Source organism: Myotis nattereri, assembly GCF_964212035.1.
Source record: "Myotis nattereri genome assembly, chromosome: 1".
NCBI lineage: Eukaryota > Metazoa > Chordata > Mammalia > Chiroptera > Vespertilionidae > Myotis > Myotis nattereri.
The window spans coordinates 171,012,564-171,033,871 of record NC_138075.1 but is presented as its reverse complement, the minus strand read 5'-3'; the positions used below and the strand labels follow the sequence as shown (position 1 = coordinate 171,033,871).

Sequence of the window (21,308 nt, the reverse complement as noted above, 5' to 3'; positions counted from 1 at the left end):
GTTTTTCTCATTCGAGGCATTAAATTCTTGACAGATTTCTCTTCCAGACTCTGAAAATGTAAAAGTCGGATACACTACCTAATTTGCAATAATAAAATTAGATAACATTTATTGTGTGCCTACTCTGTGTTGGGCATAGGTCTAAGCACTTAACCACAGTAGCTCATTTAATCCTCATAATAGTTACCTATGTTATGGTAGGTGCTATTTATTTCTCCATTTCACATAGTGAGACTGAGGCTAAGAGGGAGATTAAGTAGTTTATCCCAAGTTAATTAGTGCAGAAGCCAGAAGCCAAACCCAGAAAATGTGGATCCATAAATTTAATCCACAGATTATACAGAACACTGGAATGAGATGTTAAATTATTTAGAAGAAAGGTCAAAACGTAACATACTTTGAGACAGTTGTGTCCTTCCTTCAGTAATTAATTTGTCATATGATTAAAGTATTAACATAGTGGTATATACTATCTATATATACTATATCTATATCTATATATCTATATATCTATATATCTATATATCTATATATCTATATATCTATATCTATATCTATATCTATCTATATCTATATCTATATCTATCTATATCTATCTATCCATCCCACGTTCAAAGGCTGTTAAATTGCATTGTTTACCCATATCGTCAGAAAAAATCACTTCTGTCATGGTAAACAACCTGCTTCCCTATTTATAATGGTTTGGCCCTCTAGCAACTTTAGCGCAAAATTATAGCTAATTTCCTTACAAACATCAGGTGGTCATAATAATCTGGCCACTCAGAGTATATAAAAGCCTAAGTGACTGTTTAACTGCTCGACCACTCAACTGGTAGCTATTACGCGCACTGACCACCAGGGAGCAGACGCTTAATGCAGGAGCTTCCCCATAGTGGTCAGTGCACTCCCACAGGGGGAGCAGTGCTCAGCTAACCAATGGGTGCCAGACGCCGGGGTTATGGCTGGCGAGCACAGCTGCAGCTGTGCAAGCCTATCCCACAGACACTCCCTGTGTGCGTCCCTCCCCTATCTGGACTGGGACTGGATCAGGTCCAACGTCAGGAATGACTGGGTGCGAGCCCATAACCCCTTTGCAGTCATGGGTGCACTGGTATCGCTCTAGGATGGGTGCGTGGAGACCGCAGTGGAGCAGAACCGAGCCTACAAAGCAATGGCGGTGGCATGTGCAGTGGGGCTGGGATGAGTGGGTGCGGCATAGCACCTGGTCTGGGCTTGGGCTCCTCCCCAGCTGCCTGCCACTTCACGCACTACTATACTCCTTGGGGGATGTAGAACTGCCAGTTTCGGCTGATCCCCGCAGGCCAGGCAGAGGTACCCCACTGGTGCACAAATCCGTGCACTGGGCCTCTAGTATATATATCCTATATAATAAAAGAGAAACATGTAAATTGACCGTCCCTTCGCTATGCTCACCAGCCAGAGTGAATATGCAAATTAACCCAACAAAGATGGTGGGTTGATTTGCATACACAGGCACCGGGCGGAGAGCAGAAGCAGGAGAGCTGGCAGCTTAGGGGACGTGGCTCCTTTGGTCACTGGGTGGAGAGCAGAGCAGGAGAGCTGGAGGCTTGGGGGGCCGTGGCTCCCTTGGTTGCTCCCAGCGGGGGGAGCACCAGAAATTCTGGGAATAGTAGTTCTGATGGCAGCCCCAGGACTGGAAGCAGAAGCCCAGAGTGCGGGGGAGCACCAGGAATGCTGGGAATCGTAGTTCTGATGGCAGACGGATCTCCTTGACAACAGAGCTAAGTGAGCCTGAAGCAAGTTACTGGTGCGGTGGGGGATGGAGGGAAAGCAAAGGTGAGGGACATAAGTAAAATCAGAGTGTCTAGGAAAAATTAAAGGGAAGATATCCTAAAACTTCCAGGAAATCTCTGCCAATGAAGCAAAGAGAAAAAAAATGCCTCTATTATTCTGTGAGCAACAAACCAAACTGGGTTGGGGGTCTCAGACAATTCATTCATATGATTGCAAAGACAGACAGAAACTCCCAGATTGGAGAGGGCTCCCTGCTGGCTCCCAGGTTGGAGAGGGTGCAAGTCAGGCTGAGGGGCCCGCCCCACCCCCGTGCATGAATCTTCATGCACTGGGCCCCTAGTCCTATCTAATAATAGACAAACATGGTAATTGACTGTACCTTTGCTATGCCTCCCATTGGCTAATCAGCGAGATATGCAAATTAACCTCCAACAAAGATGGCGGTTAATTTGAATACGTAGGCGCAAAGTGGCAGAGCAAAGACTGAAGGCAGCTCTGGCTGGAGCAGCGAAGGCTTGAAGGCGGCTCCAGCCGAGCGAAGGCCTGGGTCCCGAGTGCCAGAGGAAAACCGGTGCCGGCAGCCAGGGGAAGGGAAGGGAAGGCCTATTGCACGAATCTTTTAGTGCAACAGGCCTCTAGTATATATATAAAAGGCTAAGTGTCTGTCCTTCCCTCCAACTGGTAGTTATGACATGCACTGACCACCAGGGAGCAGATGCTCAACGCAGGAGCTGCCATGATGCACAGTGGCCATTTAAGAATAAATGACATACAGATACCCTGGACCTGGTGCTGACAAACCAACACTTGGCTTTCCCCAAGTGGGACACAGGTCCCACGACCACCCCAGAGCAACAACCCACCAAATTGCAGCCAATGCTGCCAAGACCCCATGGTGCAAAATGCGGCCCACAACCCAGCCCAGCCTAGAAATGGTCACTGTGGGTGCCAGCTAATGACATCACATAGCAACACCCAGCTTCTTCTCCCTAGTGACTAGCCTCCTTGGAGTTTCTTTAGCCCAGAAACCCTACTTGCTTTATAGCCAGGTACAAACATTTTACAGTTCAACCAAATATTTGTGAAGAGTTTTCCCATGCCTCATGTCATTTGATACTCATAGAAGTCCTGGAGTAGGTAAATAGGATACTCAGTAAAATCTTATTTTCTTTTCATTAGCAAGACAATGGAGATTTAGAAAGTTTAGAAACTTGGCCCAGCTGAAAAGAAGTAAGAAATGGTGGAACTTGAAAGTGACTTCAGGTTTTCTCACTGCACAGAATATAGTCAAACCCTGCTACAGTTAAATATTTTACACTTTGCCCTCCCTGAGTGATCTACAGTAATAATCTGCTTCATGTTGATATTTACTGCTCTCACTCGTGACCCAACAAAATTTTTGGTGACAATTACTGAAAGAGAAGTTGGGGTGCTTCACTGGACTGGAAAAAGTTTAGCTAAATCAGAAAGCAAGTCTAATTAAGCAAGTTTATTCTATTTCCACAAAAATTGATTCACGCATGCATGATACATATAAATCTCTCACTGGCATCAATCGCACTAGTGTGTTTTGATCTTTCATTGTTGATTGTGAATTTGGTTGACACTTCTATGAAAGAGAAAGGGCGGATAGCAATATTAAATTATTTCTTCTATTTCCTTTCAATGTGCACAAATCTGTGCACCAGGACACTAGTATAGTATAAAGTATATAGATAGTGTTCCAGTAGCATTATGTAGTTCCTCCACAAACAAAGCTAGGAGGGCACCCACTTTCTTTGTTATGCTTTCTTTTACCTGCTTTGTTTTTCTGAAAATTTTATTGTGAATCACACCCACTTATGTCATTTAATTCTCAGTCTTGGACATGAGACTGTTAGCTTAAGTAAGTCTGTGGGATGGCACAACCATTTCTGTCCTTCTTTCCCTGGCCCCCTCCTCTCTCTTGCAGTTTAACTCAACATTCTGCACATTCTTTGCTGGTGGGTGTATTTTTGTTTTGTTTTGTTTTGTTCTGAAGAATTAATATTCCTTGTGTCCTATTCTGATTAGAGACTCACTTAAAACTCCTCTTAATGACTTGGCAATAGACCTGTCATTGGAATACTGATTTGGAATACAAATCCACTCTCAATTACAAACTTGTAGGGTAGAGTAGTATTAAGGATATTATTATTTACCATTGTATAATATTATTGTCACTATTACCCACTTTGTTGCACTCCCACAGAGTGATATCATTTCAAAATTTGTCTTTAGTATCAGAAAAAACTGGATTCAAATCTCAAATCTCATTTGTGACCCACAAAATTTATTTATCTTATAACAAGAATATAATCTATATATATAAAAATCCAGCTACTGGAATGCTGTAATTACTGGAACGACCGTTGCTGTGATGCCCACTGTGGCCAGCAAACAGGCCTGATCAAGGGGTGGGGCCAGCCGGCCAACCTCCCGTGGCCGCTCCCCCCCAGCTGGTCCCACCCCCAATTGCTCTCCCCACCCCTATAGGCCTGCAGCCCCTACCCCCAGCCAGCCCCACCCCTGATTGCTCCTCCATACCACAATAGGGGGCAGGGCGGGCCAGCCAACCTCCTACAGCCCCTCCCCATGGCCAGCTCCACTCCTAATGGGCCCCCCACAACCCCGACTGTCCCACGGCCCCTCCCCCCAGTCAGCTCCACCCCCGATTGGACACCCCACTCCAATCAGGCAATCAGGATCAGGGCCGGCCAGCCAACCACCCATGGCCCCTCCCCCAGGCCACTAGACCCTGATGGATGCCCCCTACCCCATTTGGGGTTGGGGCTGGCCCGCCCACTGCCCACAGCCCCTCCCCACAGCTGGCCCCACCCCCAACATCTCTCACCACCTCGATTGGCCTGTGGCTCCTCCCCCCAGCCAGCTCCACCTCCAATTGCCCCCCCACCCCAAATGGGGATGGAGCCTGCTGGCCAATTGCTTGAGGCCCCTTCCCTCAGCCAGCCCATCCCTGATTGGGCCCAATTGGGGCAGGCGAGCTGGTCAACCTTCTGCTGTCTCCTTCTCCCGGCAGGCCTGGCCCTGATCCGCCAATTATAGCCTGGCTGGCCAGACTCCACCTGTGCATGAATTCATGCACTGGGCCTCTAGTAATTATAATGATAGGATGAGAAATATGGTGTTTCAGGAGAGCTCTACAGATACCCTGGAACACCAAAATGATGAGTGAATGGGTCCTAGAACACATTAAGCCTGAAACATTGCTGGAGATGAAAATGACTAACTGACACTGTTCTACTTCAGGCACATCAGGAGAAGGCAGGGTTCTTTGAAAAAGACAATAGTTCTAGGGAAAACAAAAGGCAGCAGGGAAAAATGAAGACCAAATATGAGATAGATTGACTCCATAAAAGAATCCGTAAGCATGATGAGTCTACAGGAGCTGAGTAGGGCTGTTGAGAGCAGGACATCACTCACTCACAGAGTCACCAAAAGTGGGAGCTGACTCAATGGCTGGTAACAGAATACTATTTACAGTTATCTAACACAGTTGTTAGGAAGATTAAAGTGATAATTTATATACTCATTCTAGTCAATTTGTGACTAAGATTTTTTTTAAAGCCCACACACGGGGGAAACAAGGGAAAACATTATGTTGATGTAGTTCCTTGAAAAATAAATTATATATTAAAGTTATACAAAAATGGGAACATTATTTAAATATATAGCTATGTCAGATGCTTATAGAGCAAGGGTCTTTTTGCTTGTTTGAAATAAGAATTTTCTGGCAGTGACAATCTCTGCTGTCATTCGGTTGGGTTAGAGTTAATTCTATTATCAGGAACACTGAACTCTATAAATGTTAATGCTACCACTTTTTTGTGTGTCTTTGAATGAGGTACTTAACCTCTCTGTATTTTGATTTCTTCATTCTCAAACAGAAGTCCACCTTTTGAGGGGAATATTGCATAATTTTTGTGATTATCTAAACACTAAGCTGTATACCCACAACCAATAATAATAATAAAAAAAATAATAATAATAAGTAGTCCACCTTTCAAGTGTAAAATTTTATACAATAGTTGTTCACCAAGGCAGAAATCCTTAACTGTTCCAAGATGCAAAATCTCCCTCTAGTGGCAACTCAAGTCAGGCACATTCCCCCTGCTACCAAGTACAGCTAAAACAGTGCATTTGGCTTAAACATAGGTTCTTCTCTCATGATTTCATTCTTAATAATTATTCTATCAAATAAACAGTATACAACTCAGTATAAACTACATAACAGTCAGTCATTCCTTAGAGTGGTCTTTGATGCAGGACTATAGTCTCATAAGAAGACAATTTAGTAAATTTATTAACAAAGATTAAGGTTCTTGTGTGTTTTTTTTTTTTTTTAAAGAAGGAAATTCATTGAATTTATAATGTTCACTTTATTATAGTATATGTTATGTAATTCTGCTTAAAATAAATAAAATTTTAAGTCAAAGATCACTATAGGTAACAAAATATACTTTAATATATTTAGTAAAATCTACTTTTAATTATACTTTATAGATCTAGAGTATATCTATTAATCATTGGGTTATTAGGCTTTTCTACCAATTTAAAATTTATCTCAATATAATTTAAAATAACTTTACTTTGATACTATATTATATCAGAGGATTTTATTTTCAAAATATGTTAAATATCGACCATGCCTTCTTTTCTAGATTCTAAAAACGAACTCCCTGTACTATTTTATTAATTGTAAACCATGATTTGGTTTATGATTTGGTCATATTGGTTGATTACATAAGCAAATGCAATGTGAGAGGAAGAAACATAGCATATTTCTAATTTCATCACGTAACGCAGAGGCTGCATTCCCAGGTGTGCTTTTGCTCTCTTTTCATAAGACACACTACATCTGTGCTTGTGGTAATATTCTACAGAACGTGATTGTTACCTTTCTATCCGTGGTACTGGAGGCCGGGTGGATGGATTCGTGCACCGGTGGGTTCCCTCAACCTGGCCTGCGCCCTCTTGCAATCCGGGGGAACCGGCTGAAACCAGCAGTCTGACATTCCCCGAGGAATGTAGTAGTGCGCAAAGGGGCACCCGGCTGCTCGGTAGCACCGCTGCAGAGGTGGGAGAGGCTCGCACTGCCACAGATGCGCTTGTCAGTCGTGAGCCTGGCATATGTTGCCCATGAGTTGAGTGGTGCTCCCACTGAGGGAACGTACTGATCACCAGGGGGCAGCTCCTGCAATGAGCGTCTGCCCCCTGGTGGTCAGTGTGCGTCATAGTTGACTGGTCATCTGGTGGTTCAGGCTTTTATATATATAGTTTTATACATAGATAACACTGAACATAGTTTATTATTAACTTTGTACTGGGAAAAAATGATATTCAGAATGACATTTTTTGATTAGATGTGTGCATGTGTGTTAGAGGGTATATTCCTAAATTTCACAGATTGTATGGAAATCTATAATAATAAAAGCATAATATGCTAATTAGACTGGACGTCCAAAAGGACGTCCTTCTGGATGACCTTCCGGATGAAGTTGGGGCTGCGAGGGAAGCTCAGGTCCTGGGTGCCTGCTGGTAGCCAAAGGGATTCCCGGGTCCTGGGTGCCTGCTGGGGCTGGAGGGAAGCCCGTGCCCCGGGTGCCAGAGGGAAGTCCTGATCCCGGGTGCCAGAGTGGGTATTCGGTGCCAGGTCGCAGACCTTTCCGGGAGATGGAGCCGGGGCTGGGCGGTAGGTGGAGATTGCGAAGGGCTCACCCATGGACGTGCGTGGGTGTTGGTCCTTGGGCTGGACTTCACCAGCACTTGATTTTGAGATGGGGGCTGGCCCAGGCAGTACGTTTGTGAAGCACCTCTGGGGGTTTTTCTTGAGCCTGCATCCGGAGACCCAGAGGGCAATAGGTAAGGGGTGTGGTGCAGCCGCAGGGTCTGAAGGGAGAGTTACAGGGGCCAGCGATGGCTGATCCATGGTCATTCCAGCTACACCCCCACCACCCGGGCTTTGGGACTGCAGTCTGTTTGCTGGAGATTGTGCCTGCCAGAGGTGGCAGAGGTTCCTGTGCCTGGCTTCTCGCTGTGGGAGTGCACTGACCACCAGGGGGCAGCTCCTGCACTGAGCGTCTACCCCCTGGTGGTCAGTGCGCGACTGGTCGTTTGGTCGTTCAGGTGTTGCGCTGGATTTTTGTATATATAGATTGAGTTTAAAGACAATAGTTAAAAATGACAAATACAGTATTTTGTTTTAAAAATAATTCTGATAGAATTTGTAGTCCATGCCAACACATAGAATGGAAATTAGCATATTCTTTAACATGCTTCCATTAGCATTATAAAGGATACAACTACAACGGTATTTATCACAGAAACAAAGCAGGAATGATTTTCAGACAGACTCATTCCTTTTTTTTCTTGTCACCAGACCAATGCTGACTTTCTATGATATTGATTTAAGTTTATACTTATATTGATTCAGTTTATAAGTGAACTGGAGCATACATCGAAAATGTTGGATTTTATATTACTGCCAATGCTGATTTATATTATCAGGTGTTCATATTTCTGATGACATAGACACAGACACATATACACATAATTATGAATATTGACTGTAGCCACATTTAAATTTAACCTGCTCACAGGTATTTTAACTTTCATTTAAAAATTATTTTAATTTGGTTTTGGTATCTTTTTATAGTGCCATATGATAATATTTTAATTTCTTATTTATATTTCTGTCTTTGACCATGAGCTATTCTATGCAATGTTGTAAATAAAATTTAAAAATTAAGTGACAGATATTTACAACATATAATAGTAGAAAGATATGCTATCATCTGTATATACCTTTTGCACTAGTATATTTCTTAAAGCATTGTATATGTTCTACTGTTCCAAAACCAATGAGCAAAAACTATTGAAAAAAATAATAAATTTGAATTGAAATATATGAATCTGAATTACCTTTAACATATAAGCTCTCTCTATATAATTATAAGTTAAATACCAAAAATATTTTATTTTTCTAATTATTGTTTACAATTTTCAAGTGAAGAATTAGTCTTTCTTCAATTCTAAAGGCAATTTATTTTTCTAAGATACTAATTGTTTTAATAAATCAATATTTAACTTTCAAATGTAATTGAAGACTTTGATTTTTCATTACATAAAGGACTTTGTGATATTTTATATAATTAAATGCTTAATGAATCTTAAATTGGCTCTGAAAGTTAAAAAAAAAAAAATTGACTTTGAGGAAGATCTCCTCCACCCTCTGCTGATAGGTAAATGCAACTGCAGGGTATTTGTTATGAAGTTGGTCCTTTATTTTTATTTTCTTTTTTAAATTTATCTGTATTAAATTGTAAGGCATTTTAATATTTAGTAAACAAATAAACTATTATAAATGTCTCAAAGAAGAATGAATTTGGATCAAGCAAATATAAAACCAACCTGTCTGTTTAGTTTACTAGCCTTGAAAAAAATGGTATAATGGCATCAATTTATTATTAATGACAAGAAGTCATAGCTACATGTTTCCAAATCATTATATAACTCAGATTTATTAGTCAATTGTATAAAGTAATCTATGGTGGTTTAATGTTTGTACTATGGAAATACTAAAACATTAAAAAAATTGTGAAAAACTTGACTTAAAACATTTGTGTCTGACTTACCACTGTCAATATGTAGAGGTGAATTATGTAGTAAAGAAATACTTAAATAATTTTTTAAGGAGGAGGAAATAGCTTTTAATAGTGAAACTAAATAGCATTCCAGCTGTTAGAAAAGTAAATCTCAATTCATAAGCAGATTCTGTTTGGACTGACAGTCACATAAAACATGAATTTCAGTATTAAAAATGTAGGTTCATGAAAAATACAGTCTTTATATTATTGTAAGGATTCATAACACTTTCATCAGTTTCACTTATTTAAACATATAGTATTAAAATATAAAAAATGTAGGTTTTAATAAAACAATCAGAATTGATATTTGTATTTGTCATACTTGGTCAAATTATTTTTAGAAAAAGCATTTTTCCAGGTGCTCATTCTCTTTCTTCCAGCAAATATTTTAAATTTTCTGTGTACCCTTCAAATTACTTTTAAAACAATTATATGCCTATATCCTTCAACATTATGTACTTTTTGATAGGGCACATATTTTTATAGTACCTTTATTTAAAATTTTAAAAGTTTTAATTATGAAAGCAATTCATGAATTTTCTCATTGTTAAGAGTTTATAGTACGTACTAGAGGCCTGTTGCATGAAGAGATTCGTGCAATAGGCCTTCTCTTCTCCTGGCTGCCGGCACAGGTTTTCCTCCGGTACCCGGGACCCAGGCCTTCGCTCCAGCTTGAGCCGCCTTCAGTCTTCTGTCTTTGCTGCTCTGGCTCGCCTTCAGGCTTCCCTCTGCCGCTTGGAGCTTACCTATGCAAATTAACCGCAATCTTTGTTGGCAGTTAATTTGCATGTCGTGCTAATTAGCCAATGGGAGGTGTAGTGAAGGTACAGTCAATTACCTTGTTTGTCTATCATTAGATAGGATAGCACTGCTGTCCCTACTGATGACAATCCCCAATACTAATGCCCTCTTCAAGGATAACCACTGTTCACACATCCTTTCATATCTTTTTCCTATGCATTTACACATTGCTTGTTCATGTTCTTTACACATTTATTTTTCCTTTTGGATTGTCTTTCTCTTATTGATTTGTAAAAGTTATTTATATATTCCAGTTATCAATTATTTGACTGTTATGTTTCAAATATTTTTTCCCATTCCTTAGAGAAGTCTATAGATGGTTGTCTGGCTGGGGATACAAGGACCAGCCACTCTCTCAAGAACTAAATTAGTGCTCCAGTTCAATGGGATCAGTCTGAGGCTGGTCTCCAAATCTTTGGTTAGCTTTTCCCCCATCCTATCATGCCTTCTTTCCTCACATTCCCCTGAGAGTTGTTCTGTAATAAATTGCTTCAGCACGAATCCTTTGCTCAGGCTCTGCTTCTAGAAAACCTAACTTAGAAAATTGTAAAAAAAATTTTCCCCCAAAATAGTATTTAAAATAACAAACTAAATTACTCCATGTAAGGTATGTGTATAAAAATAATGTAGCCCTAACCAGTTTGACGCAGTGGATAGAGTGTCAGCCTGTGGACTCAAGGGTCCCGGGTTCGATTCCGGTCAAGGGCATGCACATTGGTTGTGGGCACATCCCCAGTAGGGAGTGTGCAGGAGGCAGCTGATCGATGTTTCTCTCTCATTGATATTTCTAACTCTCTATCCCTCTCCCTTCCTCTCTGTAGAAAAATAAATAAAATATATTAAAAATAATAATGTAATTTTTTTTTATTCACAAACATATATACTTCTAGGTGTGTGCTACCATCTTTAAAATGGTATATTTGTTATATTGATATTGCTCAACAAAGTTAACAAAGTCATCGTTTGGGAATAATATTCAGGGTCTGAGACACAGTCTTTGAATATTTATAGTGTTTTCATTTATTTGCTCCTTGAAGTCTGGATTATCTGGTTGAAAATTAAAAACTAAGACTGAGTAATTAAACTCAATATTTATTTAATAAAAAATTGGCCGTTGACCGGTTTGGCTCAGTGGATAGAGCATTGGCCTGCAGACTGAAAGGTCCCAGGATCGACTCCAGTCAAGGGCATGTACCTTGGTTGCGGGCACATCCCCAGTAGGGGGTGTCCAGGAGGCAGCTGATAAATGTTTCTCTCTCATTGATGTTTCTAACTCTCTATCCCTCTCTCATTCTCTCTGTAAAAAGTCAATAAAATATATTTAAAAAAAAATTGAACTGAACTTATAGTCAGGAAGGACATCAACACAGTCAATAATATTTTGGGTCAAAAACAAGCCATGGTTGAATGAGATTGTAAGAGATAATTTAAGATGTGTTTGTAATATTGACTACATCAGTCTTTATTCAGTGATATAGATTAGATGATAGATAGACAGATAGATGTCCTAATTCCAAGCCTCATTCTATATAATATAAACCTAATATGCTAAGTGTCCGGTTGTCTGTTCAACCAATCAAATCATAATATGCTAATGACACGCTAAGGTCGCTCAAACGCTCGCTATGATGTGCACTGTTCACCAGGGGGCAGACGCTCTGACCGGTAGGCTAGTTTGCTGCTGGTGTCTGGCTGATCAGGACTGTGCAAAATGGGCCAGACATGCCCTGGAGCCCTCCTGTGGTCCCTCCCCAGCTGGCCAACCTCCTGAGTCCCTCTCTGGCTCCGATCATCCACTGGTGGGATCCCTCAGACTGGCCTGCACCCTTTCACAATCTGGGATCCTTCGGGATATGTCAGAGAGCCAGTTTTGGCCCAATCCAGCAGGCCAGGGTGAGGGTACGGCCCCCCCCTCCCCCGGTGCATGAATTCGTGCACTGGGCCTCTAGTTTACATATACTATTACTGCTTGAATTACCTTTCTGTACTGTTCATGATAGACTCAGGAAATGATAGTATTAGTTTACCAGTAGACACAATTAGAAATTCTAGCTGAGAGAGGTTGGTGAAGTTATCAGCTAAATTAAAATACATATGCTGTGAGACAGTAAAAATTGTAAATTGTTCCTCATAAGTCAATTATAGTTGTTAAGCACTTACCATTTGCTGGACCCTGTTCTAAGTCCCTTTTTGCATTTACTTATGTGTTCCTCATAAAATCTCTTTAAGACCATGCAACTATTATTCTCAGGCTTAGAGTGTAAGTAACTTTTTAAGCCATTCAACTCTTATGAGTTGAGATGAATTCAAATCTAGATATTCTTTCATCAGAATCCACATTCTTAACAGTTATACATTCATTTGTGTAAAAATACCAGGATATATAATATTCCTAAAATATAAAAGTTGTCTCATTATTTACCTAAGCCTGGTTACATGTAGATATGGTGTTTAAATTTCTTTCTTCTGTCACTAGTAACTTCTGTCTAATCTCTGGCTAAAATCCAGTCTTTCTTTATTTTTCTTTTGTCTCTTCTGGTCACTAAAGAACTAATATCATATTTGGATGGGTCTCAAGGTGACATATCTTGTTAAATATGTATCATGGCTCATGTCCTTCCATTAATTCAGACAAGGAACTCATCTGCCTCCCTAAATTCTGCTAGAATAATCTCTTTGAAATGTATTCTCCTTTCCTGTGGTAACAGTTCCCATTATCATGCTAATTTGGCATCTCTTTTTACTTAGGAGATTAATTTATACAGATCTGATCAGGGACAATCATCTCTGCTTACATATCACCTTCAGAGTCAAATCATTTTTAGTAGTCACATAAAAGTAGACATTTATGATGTAATAAGTTATTTACTTGGTTTATTTTCTTGTTTATTTAAAAATAACAGTATACTCAATGTGGCTAAATTATATGCAAATATAATACTTTGTTAATTAAACAATCCAGTCAATTATATGATTTCTCACTCTTGCTACCTTAGACTGACAATCTCATTCTCTTCCCTGTAACCAATCACCCACATGATCATGATCAGTCATCCTTTTAATGTGTCTCATATGGTCCTCACTCACCCTCCAGGCTGGAATGATCCTTCCTCATGCTGTGAAGTGATTTACCTGTTAAAAATGCTTTCATCAGTTCCCGATTCATTTAAGAGAAAACAATAAGACATTTTGGAAAAACATTTAAGGACAAATTATACCATAAAGTATAAGGATGTTGAAGTGAAATTGCATGGCTTTTGTAATAGAAAGAGTCTGGGAGGCTTTCCAGCTAAACACTAACCACCTAACAGGTGTGAGCCTCATTTAAATATGTGGCTAAATGACATAATTAGATAAGATTGTTTTGAGAATTTCTTCAAGCTTTTATCCTATTTAATTGTAATAAAAATTGATCAATGCCCTTTGGTATATTTACATATGATTTATTTTCTTTCTTTATTATTTTTTGCCATCATTTTCTTAATGTTGAAAAATTGTTATCTAGAGAGTGTTTGGTTTCTGTGAGTTTTCTTTCTTCCATTTTATCATGTATCATAGGTTTTCTTTTCACCATGGTCATTTAGGCTTTACTGGATTATTTTCTGAAATCTTTTCTGAGAAAGAGTAGAACTGGGACAGGATGTATTTCATGCAACATTTCTCACAAATATTGATCATTGTTTTTAAAGTCCAATAAAAGTGTATACTTTGGGGAGGTTCATCATAAGGGAATAGAATACTGATCTCAATTTAAATTTACATATCTCCTTTCCCCCAGTAGTTTTAATGATTTTTTTTAAATTAGAGGGTTTGGGACAGATTTGAAAAGTAGCTCATTATCATAATCACTCTATGTATGTGCTGCACCACCATGACACTTTTGTTTGAATGCATTTCCTCGGAAAGAAATTGAAAATATACTCTATACCAGACAGAGTGTTAGGTTTGTATGTTGTGCCTTCTTATCCTTACAAGAAATCACTACAAAATAATTGTTACCTATGTTCTAGTTCATGTTACTAGTATGTGACAGAACTTGGAGTTGAAACTATATTATTATTATTATTATATTTTTGCTAATTGCATGTGTGTATATTTATTTTTGCTAATTGCATGTGTATGTCTTGTTTAGTTTTGCTTTTTTCATAAAAATACCATCAGTTTGGGGAGAGAAACAAACCAAATGGACATCAGGTGACTCTTTATTACCTTGGGCTCACAGTGGAGAAATATGAGGGTTGTCAAAATTCTAAGGAAATGTTTGAAAATATTGGGAAGGGAAAGGGTGAAGGGTTTTTTTTTTGTTTTGTTTTGTTTTTTTGCTTTGCTCCTGTTACTTGAACAGAAAGATATATCTGTTTGTATATATGAGAATCAGTTTCCAAGATGATATCTCTGAAACAATGCAAGGTTGTGTTATGCCTTTGGATAAGGCCTTTGGAATCATGGAAGTCTTTTTTCAGTATTTCTAACTTCTTTAATATATTTTATTTGTACTCTAATTTTAAATAGCTAACATAGTAGCAGTTCATATAACTCCTTAAATTATAATCCATATATTCCTCAACCATACCAAACAAGAAATTCCCCTCTCCTTTTATTCAGAATAGATCAACCATATAAGGTACTCTGTTAAGAGCAATGATAGTGTTTGTTAAGAGATCACTGGATAAAGTACTTTCTGGGAGTTTTTTGTTAAATTCTGATACTAAAGAATAAAGGAAACCATTTCTTCAGTTGAGATCACAGAGTTTCACACCACTTCTAATAGGGTCAGTATGCATCTGTGTAGTGATATTGCCTACAAGTCAGTATTTTTGCTTATTTATACAGCTTAAAAGGTATAATTAGAGGACACTCTTTATATATGAAGAATGTGCTTTTCTGAAGAATATAATATTTATGGTTGTAAAGGCCCCTGGACAATGGGAAGGTCTAGTCCAATCATATATTTTTAGGACCTGTTATGTTTAAAGTGGCTAAGACTTCCGAACCAAGAAATATTAGAGGAGAATTGTGAAAAATATGTCTATTTTATCTGATTTAGAAATCTGTTTTAAAAATATGAAAATACATACAAGTTTTGCTAAGGAATTAAAGGTAATTTTTATTTATAATAAAATTATAATAAAAATAAAATTAACATGTAATGTTATATTAGTTTTTCATTAATAATTGAGGTTGATGTGGTGCACGCGCTTCCAGACCATGTGTACACACCCTTCTACGTAGAAGTAAAGATGTTTGCCTTGCAAAAAAAAATGATTGAAGCTGATGTGATGATATATTCTTTTATTAAACATGTTTAGCATTGTATTTTTATACATTGGCAGCTTTTAGATTATTATTTTTTTTTAAATATATTTTATTGAGTTTTTACAGAGAGGAAAGGAGAGAGATAGAGAGTTAGAAACATCGATGAGAGAGAAACATCGATCAGCTGCCTCCTGCACACTCCCCACTGGGGATGTGCCCGCAACCCAGGTACATGCCCTTGACCGGAATCGAACCCGGGACCCTTCAGTCCGCAGGCCGACGCTCTATCCACTGAGCCAAACCGGTTTCGGCTAGATTATTAAATAATATTACAGCTTGAAAAGCTTTCAACTCCAAAAGTCATAATTCAGCATAAGTAACTGCAAATTATAGCATTTATTTATGGTGGTGAGACAGCAGATGTTTGTTTATATTTGAAATACTGATGTGTTCAAGATGAAGCTTCAGTTTGCAAAATCCACCAATTCTTTAGATATTAATTGTGTATTATACTAGGCATTGGGGTCTCAAAGCAAAGCAGCGATGGCCTTTGCTACTTAACAAACCTATGGTAAATAGTAAAATCAGATTGATAAACAGATTCTTACTTTATAAAGTAATATTTTAGGATTCATAAAAGAGTAGTATATCTGAAATGGAGGAGGGTGGGAAGGGGGCTGAGTGACGGCGTCCTGGAATGAATGATGTCATGGAAACAGGAATATTGCCACATCAGGTCCTAGGAAGGGCATGCCAAGCAGGTGCACCCACATCTGCAAATGCCCAGAAGGTGAAAGTGGGCAGAAAATGGAAACTATAATCAGTGTAATTGGAGAGTAAAGTGGGAGAAGTGGGATAATGAATCTGGAGATGTAGCTAGCATCCAGACCTTAAAGAGTCTCTCTAAAAAATGTTGATAATTCCAAACTACAGATATTTGATCTGTCTCTTGTTTAGCTGGAAAGCTCTCAGTAGGAAATAAAGAACTTAATTTAAAAGACTATCAGTAGACAATGTAAAATCTAAAGAATTTTTGTCTCTAATAGTTTTTATGTTCACTCCATATCATCCATTCAGTGTGTAAATATCTCTTAGTATCTCTCTGATGTTTTACTTAAGTAAATTATGAAAAATATATTAGTAGCCTAAATGTGTTTTGTTTTTTTTTGTACCCAATGGGAACCTGGTCATTTTCGTTAAACACTTAGGAAAAGGAGTAATTATTATAATATTTTTTCTGAATTTTTATTAGTTAAATTTTTTGAATACTTACTAAAGAAATATGGAACTGAGTCACTCTTTTGTTTTTAAATGATGATACAAATGCAAGAAATAATTTTTAAAAGGCCAATAAATATTTCAATATACATAAGTTCTTATACTTTGTCAATACAAATGATAAATATCTTGACATTAATGCATTGAAGGCCGTAGGTTCACCACCAGCTGCAAATCATTATGATTGATAATGCTCTAATGAGAGCAACATCTTCACTGGGCATTTGATGGCAATAAATCTTGCATGTAAATGAAAAATCACAGCTGAGAATGATGTTAAGTAAAGCATTATTAAGAGTGAAATTTTGAAAAAAATGTATTATATTTTATATCCATTTAAAAAAATTTAAGCTGGGAAGAAAATGAGATATTTTTGATTTGTGAAAGATTTCAAGAGCTAATGTATGTTTATATTTTAAGTTCTCTTCACCCAAAGCCTTATAAGAATACTTAAATATATTGGGAGTGGTTCATACACTGTTTAATTTAAATTCAAATTCAGTGAGTATAACTAAAAATCATCCAGAAAATCAAATAATGCAAAACTGTTACATTTTTTGTTATTTGGGACAAAATATTAAAAATATATGAATGCATATCTGAAAGAGAAAATATTTTCCATTATTGTCACATACTTCTTTAAGGACATGAGAACATTTTACTTTCTCAGTCTCATATCAGTAAAGACGATAAAATGGAGGTCTTATCATTTTATGTGTATTTGTTATTGTTTCGTTTTGGTTGCAAAAAGCAACAAAATGAAATAGAGCCTTAAGCTGACAAAGGGAGCATGTACATTATAGTTAAGGTATTAAGTGAAATTTAGAGACAAAGCAAAACAAAACAGGAACCATGTTATGACACATTATGAAAACTAGTGAAAAATAGCAGTCACCAGGATAGCAATATTGACCATACAACCAGGAATCCCTGAAATGGAAACGTGTCTGGGCCTTGCCTTTTCACTCTAGTGAAAGCAGTACAAGCCATGCTGATTATGAGCTGATCCTGTAGTTAGGTAAGGCTTAGCTTCTTATTCCTGCTTTACCACTTATTAACTGAGTGACATTAGGCAAGTTATCTTTCTGCTATAAAATGTCCATAGTAGTATTATCTACTTCTCCACTCAGAAGCATTAAAAGAGATAAACTGTGTAAAAGTACTCAGTACATCATAGTTGAACATCTGCTACGCTCTCCTCTTCCTTCTTCTTCTCCATCATCAGTACTCTGATATTAATATGCTTTAGAATTTTCCATGCTTCTCCTCTCAGTCTGTATTCTTACCTGTTGAATTAGCTTTCAATCAGGTCTTGTCTTCAACTCATACTTGTGGTTTCTTCATAACTTTATCTTGCTTATAACTCCACACTCTATTCTTTCGTGGTTTAGTTGCTTCTGCCAATGTACTTAGTATCTCTAAATGTCCTAAATCAAACTCCAAGAGGAAGAATGCATCCTCATTGTTTATCCTTTGAGTGGAGCCTCTAATATCAGCTTATACCTTAGGCTGGTCTGTGATTAATATAAGTTCAGGTGAATAATGTGTTGAAACCCATGGTCTATCTAGTGCTGGCTAACAGAGGCAGTTGTGGGACATTTTACCCAGAGGGCAATGATCATGGCTGCCACCTGCCTACTACATCTAAACAAATAGACATAAAAAGTTAAGATTCAACGATTTACCAGAGTATGTACTAGTAAGAGTATGTAGAACCAGAGTATGTAGTAAGGCTGGCTCTTGAATAATGATCTTGTGTCTCCCAACCCAATACTCTTTTGAATAGACTTTAAATATTCTGGGTATTCATGAAATTTTTGCAGCATCACAAAGTTGCTACGTAAAATATTCTCTAATATTGCCACTTATAAATTTTCAATAAAATCCTTAAGTATCAGAATTTTAGTATTTACTGTTTTAATATAAACATAATCATATTTTGTGTCTTGAAGAACAATTATTTATGTCAAAATGGCTTATTTATAATTGAATTCTATTGACTTGTTCTTTTTGTCTTAACTTTTCCCAGGCTGCTAAGTTGGATATCACAGTGCAAGCTTTGGGGTCCCAATGGGGGACTCTGGATCAAGACGATCTACCCTGGTCTCCAGGTTGCCAATATTCAGAAGAAGTATCAGCAGAAGACATGATTCTCTTCCTTCTTCACCTTCCTCCAGTAATACAGTTGGTGTCCACAGTTCTTCTCCTTCCAGCACGAACTCAAGCTCAGGTAGTACAGGTAAACGCAGGAGCATATTCCGAACTCCTTCCATTAGCTTCCACCATAAGAAGGGGAGTGAACCTAAGCAAGAACCTACCAACCAGAACCTTAGTATTTCAAATGGTGCTCAAGCTGGTCACAGCAGTATGCAAAAACTGACTTTGGAAGAACATATTAAAACCAGGGGAAGACATTCTGTTGGTTTTAGTAGTTCAAGAAATAAGAAGATAACAAGATCTTTGACAGAGGATTTTGAAAGGGAAAAGGAGCACTCAACTAATAAGAATGTCTTTATAAATTGCTTAAGTTCTGGCAAAAGTGAAGGGGATGATTCTGGATTCACAGAAGAACCAACTCGCCGTTCCGTTAAGCAGTCAACAAAGAAACTGCTTACTAAATCCTTTTCCTCTCACTATAAATTTTCTAAGCCAGTTCCACCGAGCCAGTCCACTTCATTGGTACAGCAGTCTGAATTCTCATTGGAAATTACACAGTTCCAAGAGAGAGAACCTGTATCAGTAAGAGCTTCTCCATCTTGCTCTGTGGATGTAACAGAACGGGCAGGAAGCTCTTTACCATCTCCGTTGCTTTCTGCTGATCTTACCACAGCTCAGACACCTTCAGAGTTTTTAGCCTTGACTGAAGATTCTGTCTCTGAAGCAGATGTATTTTCTAAAAGTGGAAGCATGGCATCCCACTGTGACAACTTTGGCCACAATGATTCTACCTCTCAGATCTCTCCCAACCCTGCTGCTGTCACAAAGGCAACAATAGATCGTATAGGAACTGTTCCCTGTGCAATTATGTCTCCTGGAAAATATAGGTTAGAAGGTCGATGTAGCACTGAATCTAATTCCTTACCAGAAACCTCTGCTGCTAATCAGAAGGAAGTGTTATTGCAAATCTCTGAACTCCCTGTTACAAATGGGAGTGACTTAGAGAATCACCTATCAGCAGATACTCAAGGAGAAGAGCATATGGTATTACAAAATGGTGATACAATGTTGGCAACAAGCTCCCCAAGGAAACTTGGATTTTATGAGCAGCATAAAGCAATAGCTGAACGTGTTAAAGGGATTCATCCTATATCAGATTCAAGGATAATACCTGCTTCTGGTGATCGTCATATTTTTAACAAAACATATGGATATGATGCAAATCCTGCCAAAGGTATACTGATTTTCTTTGTATAAATTATAATTTTTATTATAATTATTCAATTTTCTTACTCCATGTCATTAATTGAAACCACATTTTTCTTTTTTTACTCTAATATTCTTTCCTGTTTATAATTTGAAATTTGTTCACTATTCGATCTTAACTTAATTTTGCTAAAAATATAATTCAGCAGTATTACTCATTTTTCTTAGTCGTGTTATCCAAAATCTGACCCTCAGAAGAAAGTGGAAGAAAACAAATTTTACTTTCCATGTGGCTTATTAATCCATGTGGCAAGGATTGTCTTTTTTAGAGTTTATGGTGGAATATTGGTATTTCTTAATTATTGTAATGAATATATTCCACTACTACTACTACTACTACTACTACTACTACTAGTACTAGTTCTCCCAACATTGAAAGATTTTTCTGTCCCACTCACTGTCCTGTGCTCTTTAGATACATTAATTCATTTAGTCTTCAAATCATTGAAATCACTTCTCTTGTTGTAGCACACTGTACAGGCAAAACAGTTGGAGCACAGGTAGGATAAGTAATGTGTCCAAAGTTACAAATTGTATGTAATTGTTCTGGACACAAACCCCATGAAATAGGCACTAGTACATTTCCCAGTTAACAAACGTGAAAACTAAAATCAAGAGACCATAGAGCTGGTAATAAAGGGCAGGAAGCTCTTTACCATCTCCATTGCTTTCTGCTGATCTTACCACAGCTCAGACACCTTCAGAGTTTTTAGTATGGACTGAAGATTCTGTGTCTGAAGCAGATGTATTCTCTAAAAGTGGAAGCATGGAATCCCACTGTGACAACTTTGGCCACAGGTACAGCTATCTCAGTCCAAAGCTCAGGTTCTTAATGGCCAGGCTATCAGACAAATATGCCCGGGCTCTTTCTAAAACATTAAGAATAATAATACTAAAATATAAAATAAGATTTATAAGTCAAATTGTATATTATAATGTTATGAATCATGACATTATATGATTTATCTAACTAGTCCCTCCATGATTATGGTAATTTTAAACTTTTAAATCCATGAATTAATTGTTTAGTGATATAATTATATAGCTTAGTGTTTTTTTTACATTTGATGAGATCATTTTTTTAAAAAA

The 21,308-nt window shown here is 38.0% G+C and overlaps 1 protein-coding gene across 2 annotated transcripts in view; it reads left to right on the top strand.

The window, feature by feature from the left end:
• Positions 1-21,308, top strand: part of CCSER1 (coiled-coil serine rich protein 1) — a 942,549-nt gene that overhangs the window by 135,993 nt on the left and 785,248 nt on the right. For both annotated transcript variants that reach the window (XM_081109402.1, XM_081109401.1), the window contains exon 2: positions 18,826-20,187. In XM_081109402.1, coding sequence (XP_080965528.1) covers positions 18,867-20,187 — 1,321 coding nt within the window. In that variant the 5' untranslated portion in view covers positions 18,826-18,866. The remainder of the gene's footprint in view (positions 1-18,825; positions 20,188-21,308) is intronic.